This window comes from Coregonus clupeaformis, chromosome 23 (genome assembly GCF_020615455.1).
Source record: "Coregonus clupeaformis isolate EN_2021a chromosome 23, ASM2061545v1, whole genome shotgun sequence".
Taxonomy (NCBI): domain Eukaryota; kingdom Metazoa; phylum Chordata; class Actinopteri; order Salmoniformes; family Salmonidae; genus Coregonus; species Coregonus clupeaformis.
The window spans coordinates 16,618,154-16,634,146 of NC_059214.1; the positions used below are offsets into that span (position 1 = coordinate 16,618,154).

The window sequence follows — 15,993 nt, forward strand, 5'->3', positions numbered from 1 at the left end:
ATGCACTAACAGCATGTTGAAACACCATGATGCACTAACGCATGTTGAAACACCATGATGCACTAACAGCATGTTGAAACACCATGATGCACTAACAGCATGTTGAAACACCATGATGCACTAACAGCATGTTGAAACACCATGATGCACTAACAGCATGTTGAAACACCATGATGCACTAACAGCATGTTGAAACACCATGATGCACTAAATGGGGAGGGGCAGTTATGTGGATGCCTTTTCTTTCTCTGTCTATCTATTCCCTCTCTATCTATCTCTTTCTACCTACCTCTCCCTCTCTGTTTGTCTATTTCCGTTCTTCATCTTTCTTTCCTTCTATCCTGTCTCTTTTTGTTCTGTCTGTATGCCATCAGCCACAATCTCTCTCTCTACCTCTCTTTTTCACTCTCTTCCACCCCCTCCTGAGCGTCTCACTTTTTCTTCTGTCTTCTCTCCCTTCCCCTTTGTTGACGGCCCATGAGTGACGATGTCTGGTCCTAGTGACAGACCTTCTGTAACAATATCTTAACTCGCTCACACCTCCCCCCCCTTGATTATATAGTTTGAAATACAGTGTTGATAGAGTCATCATGCTCTCCAGATATTGCACATTGCTTAGTATTCAGCCTCAGCAAGAAAACCTCCCCGGTTTAATAGTTCCTGCATGCACACAGCCGTTCTTGGCAGAGTTTAGGCAAATATCTGCATTGAAATTATATTTTTATGACACATTTCCTGAGTTCTAACTGTCCTCAAGCCGTTCTTGTGATATCAGTGTTATTATTACCTTAACAGAGCTTCTCTTACATCAGTTATCATGTGAAGTGATGACATGATGTCACTGACACATACAATCAATTAAGGTGTGTGGTTTCTGATGTGTAGGAAGTCTTAAAGATAACAGTTAAGTGGGACTGGATTAACCTGTACTTAAGCCTGCTTTTGTTTCTCCTCAGACACACGGTAGGCGACACCAAGGTCCCCTTCTGCCTGCAGTCGTGTGTGAAGCCGCTGAAGTACGCCATCGCTGTGCATGACCACGGCACCGAGTACGTGCACCGCTTCATCGGGAAGGAGCCCAGCGGCCTGCGCTTCAACAAGCTGTTCCTGGACGAGGACGGTGAGCTGGGAGGGACACACATAGCTCTGTTTCTCAGAGCTGATCCTGCTGGGGCATAGAATTAGACTAGAATGACTAGAATGGGGAAAGCCCCTCAGATCACGCCAGGGACCAGTTTGAATCCAAATCACAATAATGTTGAATCCAGATCACAATGATCCTGTGTTCCGTTCAATTCTATATCCCTGTCATCAAATGTTATTTCAAATCATTACCAGTCAGATAAATATGCAGGTACAACTCTGTGTTGCAGTGGATTGGTTTTTCCACCTGTGTCCAGAAATCTAAAATACAATTTTTATTTTATTTTTCTGAGCAGTATGACGTAGCTAGGTCATAGATCGACGTACTTCATAGCCACTTTGCCTTTGAACGCTCCCCCATCACCCCCGTCCTCTCGCCATCCCTTTCTATTTGATTATTCCTCCTCTAAGTGCTTTTGATGAAGAGCCCACAAGTGATGTCTCTTTCCCCAGTCCCCTCTGTCTACAGATCGATGCTTCGAGCGTCATCATCCATCCAACACGATTATAGATGCCACTGCTTTCTAAGGGCTCTCCAGCTGATGACGCAACCACCGCGGAATACAAGGGGGGCTGTTTGGTTGTAAATGTTGGCATCGCCAATAAAAAGAGTGGGGAGAGGCCGATAAAACGTAATGAAATGAATCAGTGTCTCCTTGAGCTCCCTTACGCCACACCACCCCCAACCGCCTAAGACTATTTTCAGTCCAACCTGGCCTTTCAACAACTGTTGCTATGGCGACGGGATGAAACTTTAATGATTCAGAGGCCATTCCCTCCCTCTGTGCTCAGTAGGGGTTGGCTGACGTATGATGAGGAGTAAGGGATCTCATACCGTGTCCTCCTGCTTGCTTTTCCACCTATGATTGTACGTGTAGCGCCCTCTCGGAATACCAGTAGAAAGATCAATGGTGACCCAGGAATGGAAGAAATAGAACCTGTCAAGAGCCGTTTGTGTGGTCGTCCAGTCCCCCAGTCCCCGTCCCCCCCTAGCTGGCCATATGGAAATCTCAATGTTTTCCTACACACACATTATGTATTCAAAGTAAAGGTGACCTTCGTTCCCTCAACACATTTCACTACCAAATGGAGGATACACTTCACTGCCCTCCTCACCCCAAGAAAGAGGATATGCCTGTGCTGGTAAATCCGAGCAAACGTGCTTAACCTGCTTAACAAGTCACATAATAAGTTGCATGGACTCACTGTTCAATAATAGTGTTTCACATTTGTTTACTACCTCATCTCTGTACCCCACACATAGAATTATCTGTAAGGTCCCTCAGTCGAGCAGTGAATTTCAAACACAGATTCAACCACAAAGACCAGGGAGGTTTTCAAATGCTTCGCAAAGAAGGGCACCTATTTATAACTTAATTTTTCCAGCATAACAGCAAATCCCTTTATTGTATGGGACACTTTTAAATGTGCCTTTTAAACAAAAGCAATTTAGGTCAAAAGAGTCCATACTAACAAAGGAAATAGAAGGTCTAACAGTACAGATATATAGCAATAAAAACTGTAACATAGAGGATCAGAATTAATTACAGAAAAAACAAAAATAAATGGATGAACTTATTCAAGAAAGATCAAGTGTAATATATTATAAAAATAAAGAAAACTGGATGGAATATAGGGAAAAATGCAGAAATGCTACCAAAAATAATTTACTGAAACTTTACAAATTACGGAGTCACCCATGATTCACCAAATCATATTTTGAAGGAGGAAGCAAAGTACTTTAAGCATATGTTTTCGTTTCAGTCGCCTCCATTTCCTCTAACTGAAGCTAATTGTATGGATTTTTTTTCTATTGATAATGTAAAATTAACAGCCATACAGAAATAATCTTGTGAAGGTGAAATTATAGAGGAAGAACTTCTGGATGCAATTAAAGACTTTAAGTTGTCACGCCCTGGCTCTGGGGACTCTGAAATGTTGAGCCAGGGTGTGGATTTTCTATGTTTAGTTTCACGGTGTAGCTGCTATGTTGTGTTTTCTATGTTTTGGGTTTTGTTCTAGATCATATAGATCTATGTTGGTCAGGGTGGTTCCCAATCAGAGGCAGCTGTTGCTCGTTGTCTCTGATTGGGAGCCATACCTAGGTAGGCTGTTTTCAGCTATTCTTTGTGGGATCTTGTTCCTTTTGGTTTGTGTTTGTACCTTAGGACTTCACGTATCGTTTGTTGTTTTGTTCGTGTATCATTATTTAATAAATATGTTCACCTTCCACGCTGCGCCTTGGTCCTCTGTACCCGACGATCGTGACAGAAGATCCCACCAGAACTGGACCAAGCAGCGGGTCCAGGAGCCATCGCCAGGGAAATCCCTAGCGGATATCCAGCGCCTCCTCGACTGGGTCAAGCCGGGTGAGGAAGAGAGGGGCTTGACGTGGAAGCAGAAGGGCGAAAGGCTGGCGAGAAGTATGGAGACCTGGTCCACGGGTAGGAGTGAAGCCCATACATTTTTTAGGGGGGGGGCTAACGCCGTGGACAACGGGCCAGCAGGAGACCGCGACAGAGCGGCCCAGCGGGTTGGCAGAGGAGGCCGCCAGGTTAAGGGGGCCACTGGTCACTAAGGGGAAGGAAAGTGTAGAGGCACGGCGAGAGGTACTGGGGTGTGTTACCAGTCCGGTCCGGCCCGTTCCTGATCCCCGCGTAGGGCCAGGGGTGTGTGTCCCCAGTACGGTCCGGCCTGTTCCTGTCCCTCGCATCGAGCCTGTGGTGCGCGTCGCCAGCCCGGTCCGGCCTGTTCCTGCTCCCCGCATCGAGCCTGTGGTACGCTTCGCCAGCCCGGTCCGGCCCGTTCCTGCTCCCCGCACCAAGTCAGTAGTGCGCTTCGTCAGCCCGGTCCGGCCCGTTCCTGCTCCCCGCACCAAGTCAGTGGTGCGCTTCGTCAGTCCGGCACGGCCCGTGCCTGCTCCCCGCACCAAGACTATGGTGCGCGTCGCTAGCCCGGCCCGGCCCGCTCCTGCTCCCCGCACCAAGCCTATGGTGCGTGTCGCTAGCCCGGCCCGGCCCGCTCCTGCTCCCTGCACCAAGTCAGTGGTGCGCTTCGTCAGCCCGGCTCGGCCTGTTCCTGCTCCCCACACCAAGCCAGTGGTGTGCGTCGTCAGCCCGGCTCGGCCTGTTCCTGCTCCCCACACCAAGCCAGTGGTGTGCGTCGTCAGTCCGGCACAGCCCGTGCCTGTTCCACCGGTGCCTGGTCCGGTACCGGTCAGCTGCTCCACGTCGGAGCTAGAGCAATCCGCTCCACCAGTGTTCAGTCCAGCTCCGGCCAGCAGGGCCAGACCGGACCAGGGGTACTGTGGGGGGTTAGAGAGGGAGTGGGGATCATGCCCAGAGCCGGATCCGCCGCCAAGGCGGAGTGCCCACCCGGTCCCTCCCCTGTGGTGTTCTGTTGGCGCGGTCGGAGTCCGCGCCTTTGGGGGGTACTGTCACGCCCTGGCTCTGGGGACTCTGAAATGTTGAGCCAGGGTGTGGATTTTCTATGTTTAGTTTCACGGTGTAGCTGCTATGTTGTGTTTTCTATGTTTTGGGTTTTGTTCTAGATCATATAGATCTATGTTGGTCAGGGTGGTTCCCAATCAGAGGCAGCTGTTGCTCGTTGTCTCTGATTGGGAGCCATACTTAGGTAGGCTGTTTTCAGCTATTCTTTGTGGGATCTTGTTCCTTTTGGTTTGTGTTTGTACCGTAGGACTTCACGTATCGTTTGTTGTTTTGTTCGTGTATCATTATTTAATAAATATGTTCACCTTCCACGCTGCGCCTTGGTCCTCTGTACCCGACGATCGTGACATAAGTCCGGGAAAACTCCGGTTGGATGGCATACCAGTTGAGGTATACCAAACCTTTTTTGATATACTCAGGGGACCGTTATTAGCATGTTTTAACCAATCCTATGTAAATGGTAGATTATCAGACACTCAAGAAGGTGTTTCATTATTACTGAAACAGAATACAAGTGGGAAATATAAAGATCCTGTCCATTTAAAAAAATTGGAGGCCCCTTACACTTCAGTGTTTTCTAATGATCAATTAGTCTTTTAAAATTATAAACTTGGATTAGCAAACACAACGTGCCATTGGAACACATGACTGATGGTTGCTGATAATGGGGCTCTGTACGCCTATGTAGATACTCCATTAAAAATCAGCAGTTTCCAGCTACAATAGCCATTTACAACATTAACAATGTCTACACTGTACAGTGGGGGGAAAAAGTATTTAGTCAGCCACCAATTGTGCAAGTTCTCCCACTTAAAAAGATGAGAGAGGCCTGTAATTTTCATCATAGGTACACGTCAACTATGACAGACAAATTGAGAAAAAAAATCCAGAAAATCACATTGTAGGATTTTTTATGAATTTATTTGCAAATTATGGTGGAAAATAAGTATTTGGTCACCTACAAACAAGCAAGATTTCTGGCTCTCACAGACCTGTAACTTCTTCTTTAAGAGGCTCCTCTGTCCTCCACTCGTTACCTGTATTAATGGCACCTGTTTGAACTTGTTATCAGTATAAAAGACACCTGTCCACAACCTCAAACAGTCACACTCCAAACTCCACTATGGCCAAGACCAAAGAGCTGTCAAAGGACACCAGAAACAAAATTGTAGACCTGCACCAGGCTGGGAAGACTGAATCTGCAATAGGTAAGCAGCTTGGTTTGAAGAAATCAACTGTGGGAGCAATTATTAGGAAATGGAAGACATACAAGACCACTGATAATCTCCCCTCGATATGGGGCTCCACGCAAGATCTCACCCCGTGGGGTCAAAATGATCACAAGAACGGTGAGCAAAAATCCCAGAACCACACGGGGGGACCTAGTGAATGACCTGCAGAGAGCTGGGACCAAAGTAACAAAGCCTACCATCAGTAACACACTACGCCGCCAGGGACTCAAATCCTGCAGTGCCAGACGTGTCCCCCTGCTTAAGCCAGTACATGTCCAGGCCCGTCTGAAGTTTGCTAGAGTGCATTTGGATGATCCAGAAGAGGATTGGGAGAATGTCATATGGTCAGATGAAACCAAAATAGAACTTTTTGGTAAACACTCAACTCGTCGTGTTTGGAGGACAAAGAATGCTGAGTTGCATCCAAAGAACACCATACCTACTGTGAAGCATGGGGGTGGAAACATCATGCTTTGGGGCTGTTTTTCTGCAAAGGGACCAGGACGACTGATCCGTGTAAAGGAAAGAATGAATGGGGCCATGTATACCAAAATACCAGCAACAGTGTGTGAAAACCTTGTGAAGACTTACAGAAAATGTTTGACCTGTGTCATTGCCAACAAAGGGTATATAATAAAGTATTGAGAAACCTTTGTTATTGACCAAATACTTATTTTCCACCATAATTTGCAAATAAATTCATTAAAAATACTACAATGTGATTTTCTGGATTTTTTTCCCCTCATTTTGTCTGTCATAGTTGACGTGTACCTATGATGAAAATTACAGGCCTCTCTCATCTTTTTAAGTGGGAGAACTTGCACAATTGGTGGCTGACTAAATACTTTTTTCCCCCCACTGTATTTCTGATCAATTTGATGTTATTTTAATGGACAAAAAAAATTGCTTTTCTTTAAAAAAACAAGGACATTTCTAAGTGACCCCAAATTTTTGAACGGTAATGTCTGTGTGTGTGTGTGTGTGTGTGTGTGTGTGTGTGTGTGTGTGTGTGTGTGTGTGTGTGTGTGTGTGTGTGTGTGTGTGTGTGTGTGTGTGTGTGTGTATGTATGTATGGTGCACATCTGCGTAGCAATCTGGGCCCATATCCTCAAAGCTTCTCAGAATAAGAGTGCTGATCTAGGATCAGTTTAGCCTTTTAGATCATAATAAATGTATATGGACAGATCCTAGATCAGCACTCTTTGTGGATACGGGCCCTGGTCTTTATCATCCCCTGGCTGCGTGGGCCGTGTGCCACTGTTCTCAGAATCCCCTGGTGGAGGTGCCAGGATAGCCATGTCAATTTGGTGACCGTTTATGTAAGGGGATTAAGACTCACTGCAGCGAGAGAAGTGGCCTTGACATTTTGACATTGAGCAGGACCCAGATCATTTGATTTGTTTAGTGTTAATTTCACTTTGCCCCTAACCCTGACAAATCTCATTAGTATCTAAGTAGTCCAAAAGAAAGTGTTGGTCTGTCATGTTTGAATAACAATAACAAACCTGATTGATTCAAGTGTAGGCTTGCATCTGTTCTCAGTGCTATATGCCAAATGACATTTGCAGATCCATTTAATTATAATACATTTAAAAAAAGGTTTGCTAGATTATTAATGGATTGTCTAGTGTCGACAGTGGTATGTGTTTGATATGGTTCTATGAATTTGTATGTAATTTTACAATGAAAGCCACGTCTCTCAAACATTCTTCGTAGCAAGAATATCTTAGTCCATTTTTGGAAAGGGTCTGGGAGGAACCCTTCCCACTCGAAGTCAGTGAGATTTGTAATCAATATTTTAAGTTATTGTATTTTGTTGTTTTTTATTCCAGATAAGCCCCACAACCCCATGGTGAACGCCGGCGCTATTGTTTGCACCTCACTGATAAAGGTAAGAATCCACTTGTGTTTCTGTGTATTTTTACTGTCTGTCTTTCATAGTTCATACCAATGACCTCAGGCCCAGATAAGGTACATTTGCCTTGTTCACTCTGTGCCAGCTTCAATATTTGATTAGCGACGAGCACCGCTATCTAACACAGGGGTCTTCAACCTTTTCTTGCCCAGGGACCCCATCATATGTTAGCAATTAGGTGAATGATAATGTCAAGGAGAAGTAATCAACATTTTAAATGAATAGATTTGGTAGATTTGTTTTTAATTATATTGACCTCCCTACAGTATAATTGGAATAGGAAGTGTAAACTCTAACATAGCCTATCATCTAAAAAAGGTAACTCCAAACCATTTTCGCTAATAGCAGCGGTTTAGCTGGTTAAACAAAGGGTCAAGTAAGCTTACCAGCAGCCAGAGGCACTTGCCGTGACTGGTACTAGCAGGTGCTTTTTCAAAGCCTATGTCAGATATAATGAGAGTAATTAACTCCAATGAGGGTAGTTTGCTCAATATTAGAAGTTAAATAAAGTTGGCATCATTAGAAATAAGATATACTCCTCTTTTCTACTGTAAGTATGTAATTCAAAATTAGTTTATTCTGTTATTGCTTCATATATTCATAAAAACAGAGTCAGGTTCAGTGTGGTAGACAGATAACGTGTGACTGTTTGGAACGGTCCATTTCTCAAGGGGGTTAACCTAGTTTGTCATCATCGTGTGTTTGTCTGAGAGAACGACTCTTGACTAAACAGAGAGGTATGAAGTCGACTCCTAGGTGATTGCCATGGCGATTAAGGCCTGTCGTAATCCTCCCTGAGAGGGACTTAGGGCAGCCACACTAGGACATGATTTTGCCGCCCCCGGTGATAATAACCTGGATGGACAAACAGAAAGGCAGACAGACACAGACGAAGCTGTGTCAGAGAGATGATGGAGCGCTTTAGCTGAGCCCGATAAGCAGGGTTTCCGTTATTAACGAACAAGACAAGTAACGAACAGTCAAATCACTAGCCTATGTCAATCTACTATCCCCTATAGTAAAAAAGTTGACCTATTCTATTGGTCAGCTTGTCGTGAAAGAAATAGCCTATTCCAAACAGACAAATTAATACAACCAGTAGGCCTAGGCTACATAAAAATATGTTAAAAAGCAATGAGGCTGATACAACCGATCAGAACGTTTAGCTTAAAATGTTGATAAACTATTATATCTTCAAATTATAAGCGCAGCAATGCAGACAAGGCAGTAGGCTAGGCGCGAATGTTCATTCCATAATGCAATCAGTGGGAAAACACTTGTCAAAAGCACACCACACATGTGAGCGGTTTCATGTGACAGAGATGAAAATATCCATTAGAAATTTAGAAAGAGGGGAGATCTAAAGATGCAAAGACTAGCATGGGTTGCAAATTGATTTGAAAACCAATAGAACATGAGAGAAATAGGCTACTGGTTTCAATGTCTTATGCCACGGATATGGTCGGTTTCGTAATATGTAGTAAAACGTTCACGTTTCAAACAATTAAGTATATGTTTTAAAAATGCATACTGCCTCCAGCTCATTGCAAAGTAGTGTGTGACGTGCTAATGAAACCTGCCTTCTGTTACCTATGCACAGGCGATTGGGAAGCGCGCTTCAATTACCAGTTGAGAAATAAAAATAGTAGCTAATTTTAATCATGGCTATCAAAACTGTTTTTAACACGTGTGTGTGATAAAGAAGATACATAACGAATATACACACACACCAATTTAATTCCACTAAATTATGCAAACTTACCTGTAGACCGATAAGCATGACTGGTCAAATTTATTTCAAAGGCCGGCTATTACCGGCTAACGGAAACCCTGCCGCCAAGGTTATTCCATCTACTTGTTTGTTTCCGTGAAGAAAAGAGAGCGAACCAATCTTTCCTCTTTAAACAGGCATTGATCCTGAGCAGAAGCTAGTCCTAGCTTTTGGTGTCCCTCTGAGGTTTTCTACACTCTTAGAAAAAAAGATACTAGGAACCTTAAATGGTTCTTCAGCTGTCCCCATAGGATAACCCTTTTTGGTTCCAGGTAGAATTATTTTGGTTCAAGGTAGAAGCCTTTTGGGTTCCATGTAAAAACCGTTTCCACAGAGGCTTCTACCTGGAACCCAAAAGGGGCCTACCTGGAACCAAAAAGGGTTCTCCTATGGGGACAGCTGAAAACCCCTTTGGGAACCATTTTTTCTAAGAGTGTAGTCATTAGCTTAGCCCCAGGCTTCTGTGCCTCTCCTCACCCGTCTAGACCTAATAAACTCTCTCTCAACTCATCCTCTCACTGTTGTCGTCTCTCGACTCCTGAAGACAGGAAGGTGTCGCCCCATTTGTCTGCTCTCTGGAGAGGATGGACCAATAGGAACAGAGTAAAAGAGAACTTCACAGAAATTGTCTGTTCTCGTTGCTTGTACCTTTGATGCATGTTGAGACTCATTGAACATTAATATGAGGCTTGTTTTGTTGTGGAATTGACCTTTATGTTGTAGGTGCTCCTCTGAGGACTAGGCTACTGTTTCTGGGACTATAGGACACGTATGTTGTCTGGTAGCCTGGTCTCAGATCTGTTTGTGCGGTCTCCCCATCTTCTATGGTCATTGGCGTGACATTGACTATAGGAGTTGGCAAGACAGCACAAACAGATCTGGGCGCAGGCTTGTTGTTGACCCGCCACTCACTGTCAGACCCCACTCCTCTTGTTGTGTCGTCTCCACACAACTGTGTCCGTCCTGTTTCTCACATTCCCCAGGTAAAGTGACGAGTCTCCTTTATACTGTCGGTAGATACAGTATAATTCAAATCCCATATCTTTATTTTTACTATCTGATCAGGTTATAAAGTTTGTGTCCATTTTCCTGAAGACCTCCATGTTCTCCATAGTACACACAGTAGAGCTTATTTACTGTGGCCCAAAGCGGTCAGTAAGCTCAGAACAGGGATGACAGTGTCCAATCAGAACGTAGAAGGAAGTGTCACCATCTAATCAGTGCCTAATCCGTTACGCCGTGTCCAATCAGACACCAGCCAGAGCCAGACCAGCTCGTGTCAGAGTTCCTCATTAGAGTGATTATATACTGCACATACAGTGCATTCAGAAAGTGTTCAAACCCCTTGACTTTTTCCACATTTTGTTACATTACAACCTTATTCTAAAATTGATTAAATTGTTTTTTCCCATCATCAGTCTACACACAATACCCCATAATGACGAAGCAAAAACCGGTTGTTAGAAATTTTTGCAAATGTATTCAAAATAAAAAACGGAAATATCACATTTACATAAATATTCTGATCCTTTGCTATGAGACTCGAAATTGAGCTCAGATTCAACTCCTTGAGATGTTTCTAAAACTTGATTGGAGTCCACCTGTGGTAAATTCCATTGTTTGGACATGATGTGGAAAGGCGTCTATATAAGGTCCCACAGTTCACAGTGCATGTCCGAGCAAAAACCAAGCCATGAGGTCGAAGGAATTGTCCTTTGAGCTCCAAGACAGGATTGTGTCGAGGCACAGATCTGGGGAAGGGTACCAAAAAAATGTCTGGAGCATTGAAGGTCCCCAAGAACACAGTGGCCTCCATCATTCTTAAATGGAAGAAGTTTGGAACCACCAATACTCTTCCTAGAGCTGGATGCCCGGCCAAAATGAGCAATTCGGGAGAAGGGCCTTGATCAGGGAGTTGACCAAGAAACCGATGGTCACTCTGACAAAGCTCCAGAGTTCCTCTGTGGAGATGGGAGAAACTTCCAGAAGGACAACCATCTCTGCAGCACTCCACCAATCAGGCCTTTATGGTAGAGTGGCCAGACGGAAGCCACTTCTCAGTAAAAGGCACATGACAGTTCGCTTGGAGTTTGCCAAAATGCACCTAAAGGACTCTGACCATGAGAAACAAGATTCTCTGGTCTGATGAAACCAAGATTGAATTCTTTGGCCTGAATGCCAAGTGTCACGTCTGGAGGAAACCTGGCACTATCCCTACGGTGAAGCATGGTGGTGGCAGCATCATGCTGTGGGAATGTTTTTCAGCGGCAGGTACTGGGAGACAAGTCAGGATCAAGGGAAAGATGAACGAAGTAAAGTACAGAGAGATCCTTGATGAAAACCTGCTCCAGAGTGCTCAAGACCTCCGTGGGCGAAGGTTCACCTTCCAACAGGACTACGACCCTAAGCACACAGCCAAGACAACGCAGGAGTGGCTTCGGGACAAGTCTCTGAATGTCCTTGAGTGGCCCAGCCAGAGCCCGGACTTGAACCCGATGGAACATCTCTGGAGAGACCTGAAAATATCGACGCTCCCTATCCAACCTGACAGAGCTTGAGAGGATCTGCAGAGAAGAATGGGAGAAACTCTCCAAATACAGGTGTGCCAAGCTTGTAGCGTCATACCCAAGAAGACTCGAGGCTGTACTCGCTGCCAGAAGTGCTTCAACAAAGTACTGAGTAAAGGTCTGAATACTTATGTAAATGTTATTTCATTGTTTTTAAAAACCTGTTTTTGCTTTGTCATTATGGGGTATTGTGTGTAGATTGATGAGGGAAATTAACAATTTTAATCAATTTTAGAATAAGGCTGTAAAGGTAACAAAATGTGTAAAAACTCAAGGGGTCTGAATACTTTACCGAATGCACTGTACATTACATACATATCTTAAGCCATCATCGTACTGGTCTTTTACTAAATGGAACTCGCTTTTACATGTTTTTATTATGGCAACTCATTCTGATCATGAAACAACTAATCTATTATAATGTCCTCCCTTTCGTTTAAATATTATGCACCATATGATAAACACTGTCGTAGTGTGGTGGCAGATGGAAATGTCCATGACTTTTCCTAGTACTAGTGTGTCCTACCAGACTTAGTGGTGTGTGACTGATGGACACGAATCGGCTATGGAAATCGAGACTCGCATGTAGGCCTACCAAGCAACTAAGTGTATACAGAGTATGCACACACACCCACAGAGAGATACTCCCACATACAGTACTTCTACATGGAAACGAGCACGCACACCACATACTGTACACACACACACACACACACACACACAGATACTGAAAGGGATATGTTTTTATCGGGTTAAGCCACGCATGAAGTTGATTTGAAAGGTGTTGTGTTACCCTGTCTGGGGGTCCATTTTATTCCCATGTGAGTTTTTCCACAACATTACATGTGCAATGTACGTAGAACAGCTACTCGTGAGCAAGCTGCATTCTCCTTTCATTGAAAAGGTCATATAATGTGGGTGGGATCTTTCTGTTCACACATTCATCTGCGAAACGTCGAAAAACCCAGTGGTTTTGTCTTTACTTGTCGTCTATGTGTCAGTTAATACATAACTGTATGTCTGTGTCCCTCTCAATGACCTGTCTCTCTCAGTATGTACCCGCATGTGCATCATACCGTAGCATAGTGTAGAGCTGATTACATCACTCTTAGGAAATATGTCGGGCTTACACACCCCACTGTATGTGTCCATGACAACGCCACCGGGGCCACACCCCGATTATGTAACCATGGTTTTGAAGGCTTCTTGTGTATTTTTTTGTGTATGTTGTTGCATATTTTCCAGACTTAGGAACTGTGGGATATTATGACCACTGCTGCCATGTCGTTGGTAAATGACGTTGGTAATTTTACTTCCTTTTCCATTTTCTCCCTCCCCCCACCATCCCCTCTCATTGAACAAGCCCGGATGGAAAAGATAAATCGATAGCCCCATTTAGCATCTCTTTCAACATACCACTGTAATTTTTGTTTTGTACTGATACATATGTTACAAAATGTTAGAATGCTGTCTGGAAGCAAAGTATAGCTGTAGTATTTTTCTCTGGATATATGAAGCAGGCTGAGTTCAATAGTCAATAGACATGCATGCCTTTGTTTTTGCCATGTCTTGCAAAGCTAGTAATAGTAAAGAAACAAGAGCATACTATGTCAAGTGACAAGGAAGATTGTTAAGAAAACATCCTCAGTACAACTTTTCCTCCCTTGCACCTTCCATCCCTCTTCGCACCCTCTCTACCTCCTGCTCTTCTGTTTAGTCACCCAGGCTGTCAACACTCCATGCTAATAAGCCCTCCTGATCCCCAGAGCTGTTCACAGGACACGTGTTAGCCTATAATAAACACACACACACACTGCACGGCACTAAAATAAGTGTTAAATAGGGCTGTGACGGTCATGGAATTTTGGATGACAGTAATTGTCCAGCCAAATGACTGCAGTCTCCATAATAACCGTTCAAATAGCAAAACCAAACAAAAAAATAGATTTATAGATCTTTTTTTATGTAGACGCATATTTTCTCCTTTTCCTCCGCTTCTGACTACATGTGCTGCCATAGAAATATAATGAATAGAACGGCAATCACCAAGTCATTGATGGCATAATGGGTGGACTGGCGGCAATTACGAGTGTACCCATAGCAACAAAACCTACGCGTGCACAGCTATGTGGCAAAACCGACAGGGTTGGCTTAGATTGTTGACAACATGTAAACTAACATGTACATCTCCAGATGTTTATTGAAAACATAAATACACTGAACAAAAATATAAGTGTTGGTTTCATGAGCTGAAGTAAAAGATCCCAGACATTTTCCTTACGCACAAAAAGCTTATTTCTTTCAAATGTTGTGCACAAATTTGTTTACATCTCTGTTCGTGAGCATTTCTCCTTTGCCAAGATAATCCATCCACCTGACAGGTGTGGCATATCAAGAAACTGAATAAACAGCATGATCACACACCTTGTACTGGGGACAATAAAAGGCCACTCTAAAATGTGCAGTTTTGTCACACAACACAATGCCACAGATATCTCAAGTTTTGAGGGAGTGTGCAATTGGCATGCTGACTGCAGGAGTGTCCACCAGAGCTGTTGTCAGAGAATTTAATGTTAATTTCACTACCATAAGCCGCCTCCAACATCGTTTTAGAGAACTTGGCAGTACGTCCAACCGGTCTCACAACTGCAGACTATGTGTATGGTGTCGTGTGGCTACCACAAGCCGCCTCAAACATTATTTTAGAGAACTTGGCAGTACGTCCATCCGGCTTCACAACCGCAGACTATGTGTATGGTGTCGTGTGGCTACCACAAGCCGCCTCAAACATTATTTTAGAGAACTTGGCAGTACGTCCATCCGGCTTCACAACCGCAGACTATGTGTATGGTGTCGTGTGGCTACCACAAGCCGCCTCCAACATTATTTTAGAGAACTTGGCAGTACGTCCATCCGGCCTCACAACCGCAGACTATGTGTATGGTGTCGTGTGGCTACCACAAGCCGCCTCAAACATTATTTTAGAGAACTTGGCAGTACGTCCATCCGGCTTCACAACCGCAGACTATGTGTATGGTGTCGTGTGGGCGAGCGGTTTGCTGATGTCAACGTTGTGAACAGAGTGCCCCATGGTGGCGGTGGGGTTATGGTATGGGCAGGCATAAGTGACGGACAACGAATACAATTGCATTTTATCGATAGCAATAAAACATTTTTTAAGGTATCTGTGACCAACATATACATATAAAAATTACCAGTCGTGTGAAATCCATAGATTAGGGCCTAATTTATTTATTTCAATTGACTGATTTCCTCATATGAACTGTAACTCAGTAAAATCAATGAAGTTGTTGCATGTTGCGTTTTTATTTCGTTCGGTATATATTTGCACAATGAGCACTTGTTGTCTCTCAAATACATCATCAGTTGTTGCTAGCTAGTGAATTTTTGCCATATTAGCGTTGACATTAACTCATTCAAAACACCTCAAAACAAGACATGGTATAAAGAACAAGATAAAACTAGCTGAAACGAGCCACCTACGATTCCCCACATGGCAGCTTCTTGTCATTGTTGCTAGCTATCTGACCATTCAGAATCATAACAAAGCACGGCTTCTGGCCCCATCGAAACGCGCATCATTTTTGTGACGTTGCCAACCCATCTATTGAAGCAAAGAAGGAAATCAAAGCAGGAAGTGTACCCATCAATATGTGCTGTGATTTGTTGATTCAACTCAACTGACATTACAAAAAATACATTCCATTGCATGAGATTATCAGTTAAAGCTGCGACATGGAACCTTTTGGGCGACCCTACCAAATTCATATAGAAATGTGAGTTATAGATCTGTCGTTCTTATTGAAAGCAGTGGCCTCCTGTAGCTCAGTTGGTAGAGCATGGCGCTTGCAACGCCAGGGTTGTGGGTTCGTTTCCCACGGGGGGCCAGTATGAA

The 15,993-nt window shown here is 43.9% G+C and overlaps 1 protein-coding gene across 7 annotated transcripts in view; it reads left to right on the forward strand.

Annotated features, from left to right (window-relative positions):
- LOC121536666 (glutaminase kidney isoform, mitochondrial) overlaps window positions 1-15,993 on the forward strand; it is a 60,339-nt gene that overhangs the window by 23,845 nt on the left and 20,501 nt on the right. For all 7 annotated transcript variants that reach the window (XM_041844080.2, XM_041844081.2, XM_041844082.2 and 4 more), the window contains exons 6-7: window positions 957-1,120; window positions 7,657-7,715. In XM_041844080.2, the coding sequence (XP_041700014.1) occupies window positions 957-1,120; window positions 7,657-7,715 (223 nt within the window). The remainder of the gene's footprint in view (window positions 1-956; window positions 1,121-7,656; window positions 7,716-15,993) is intronic.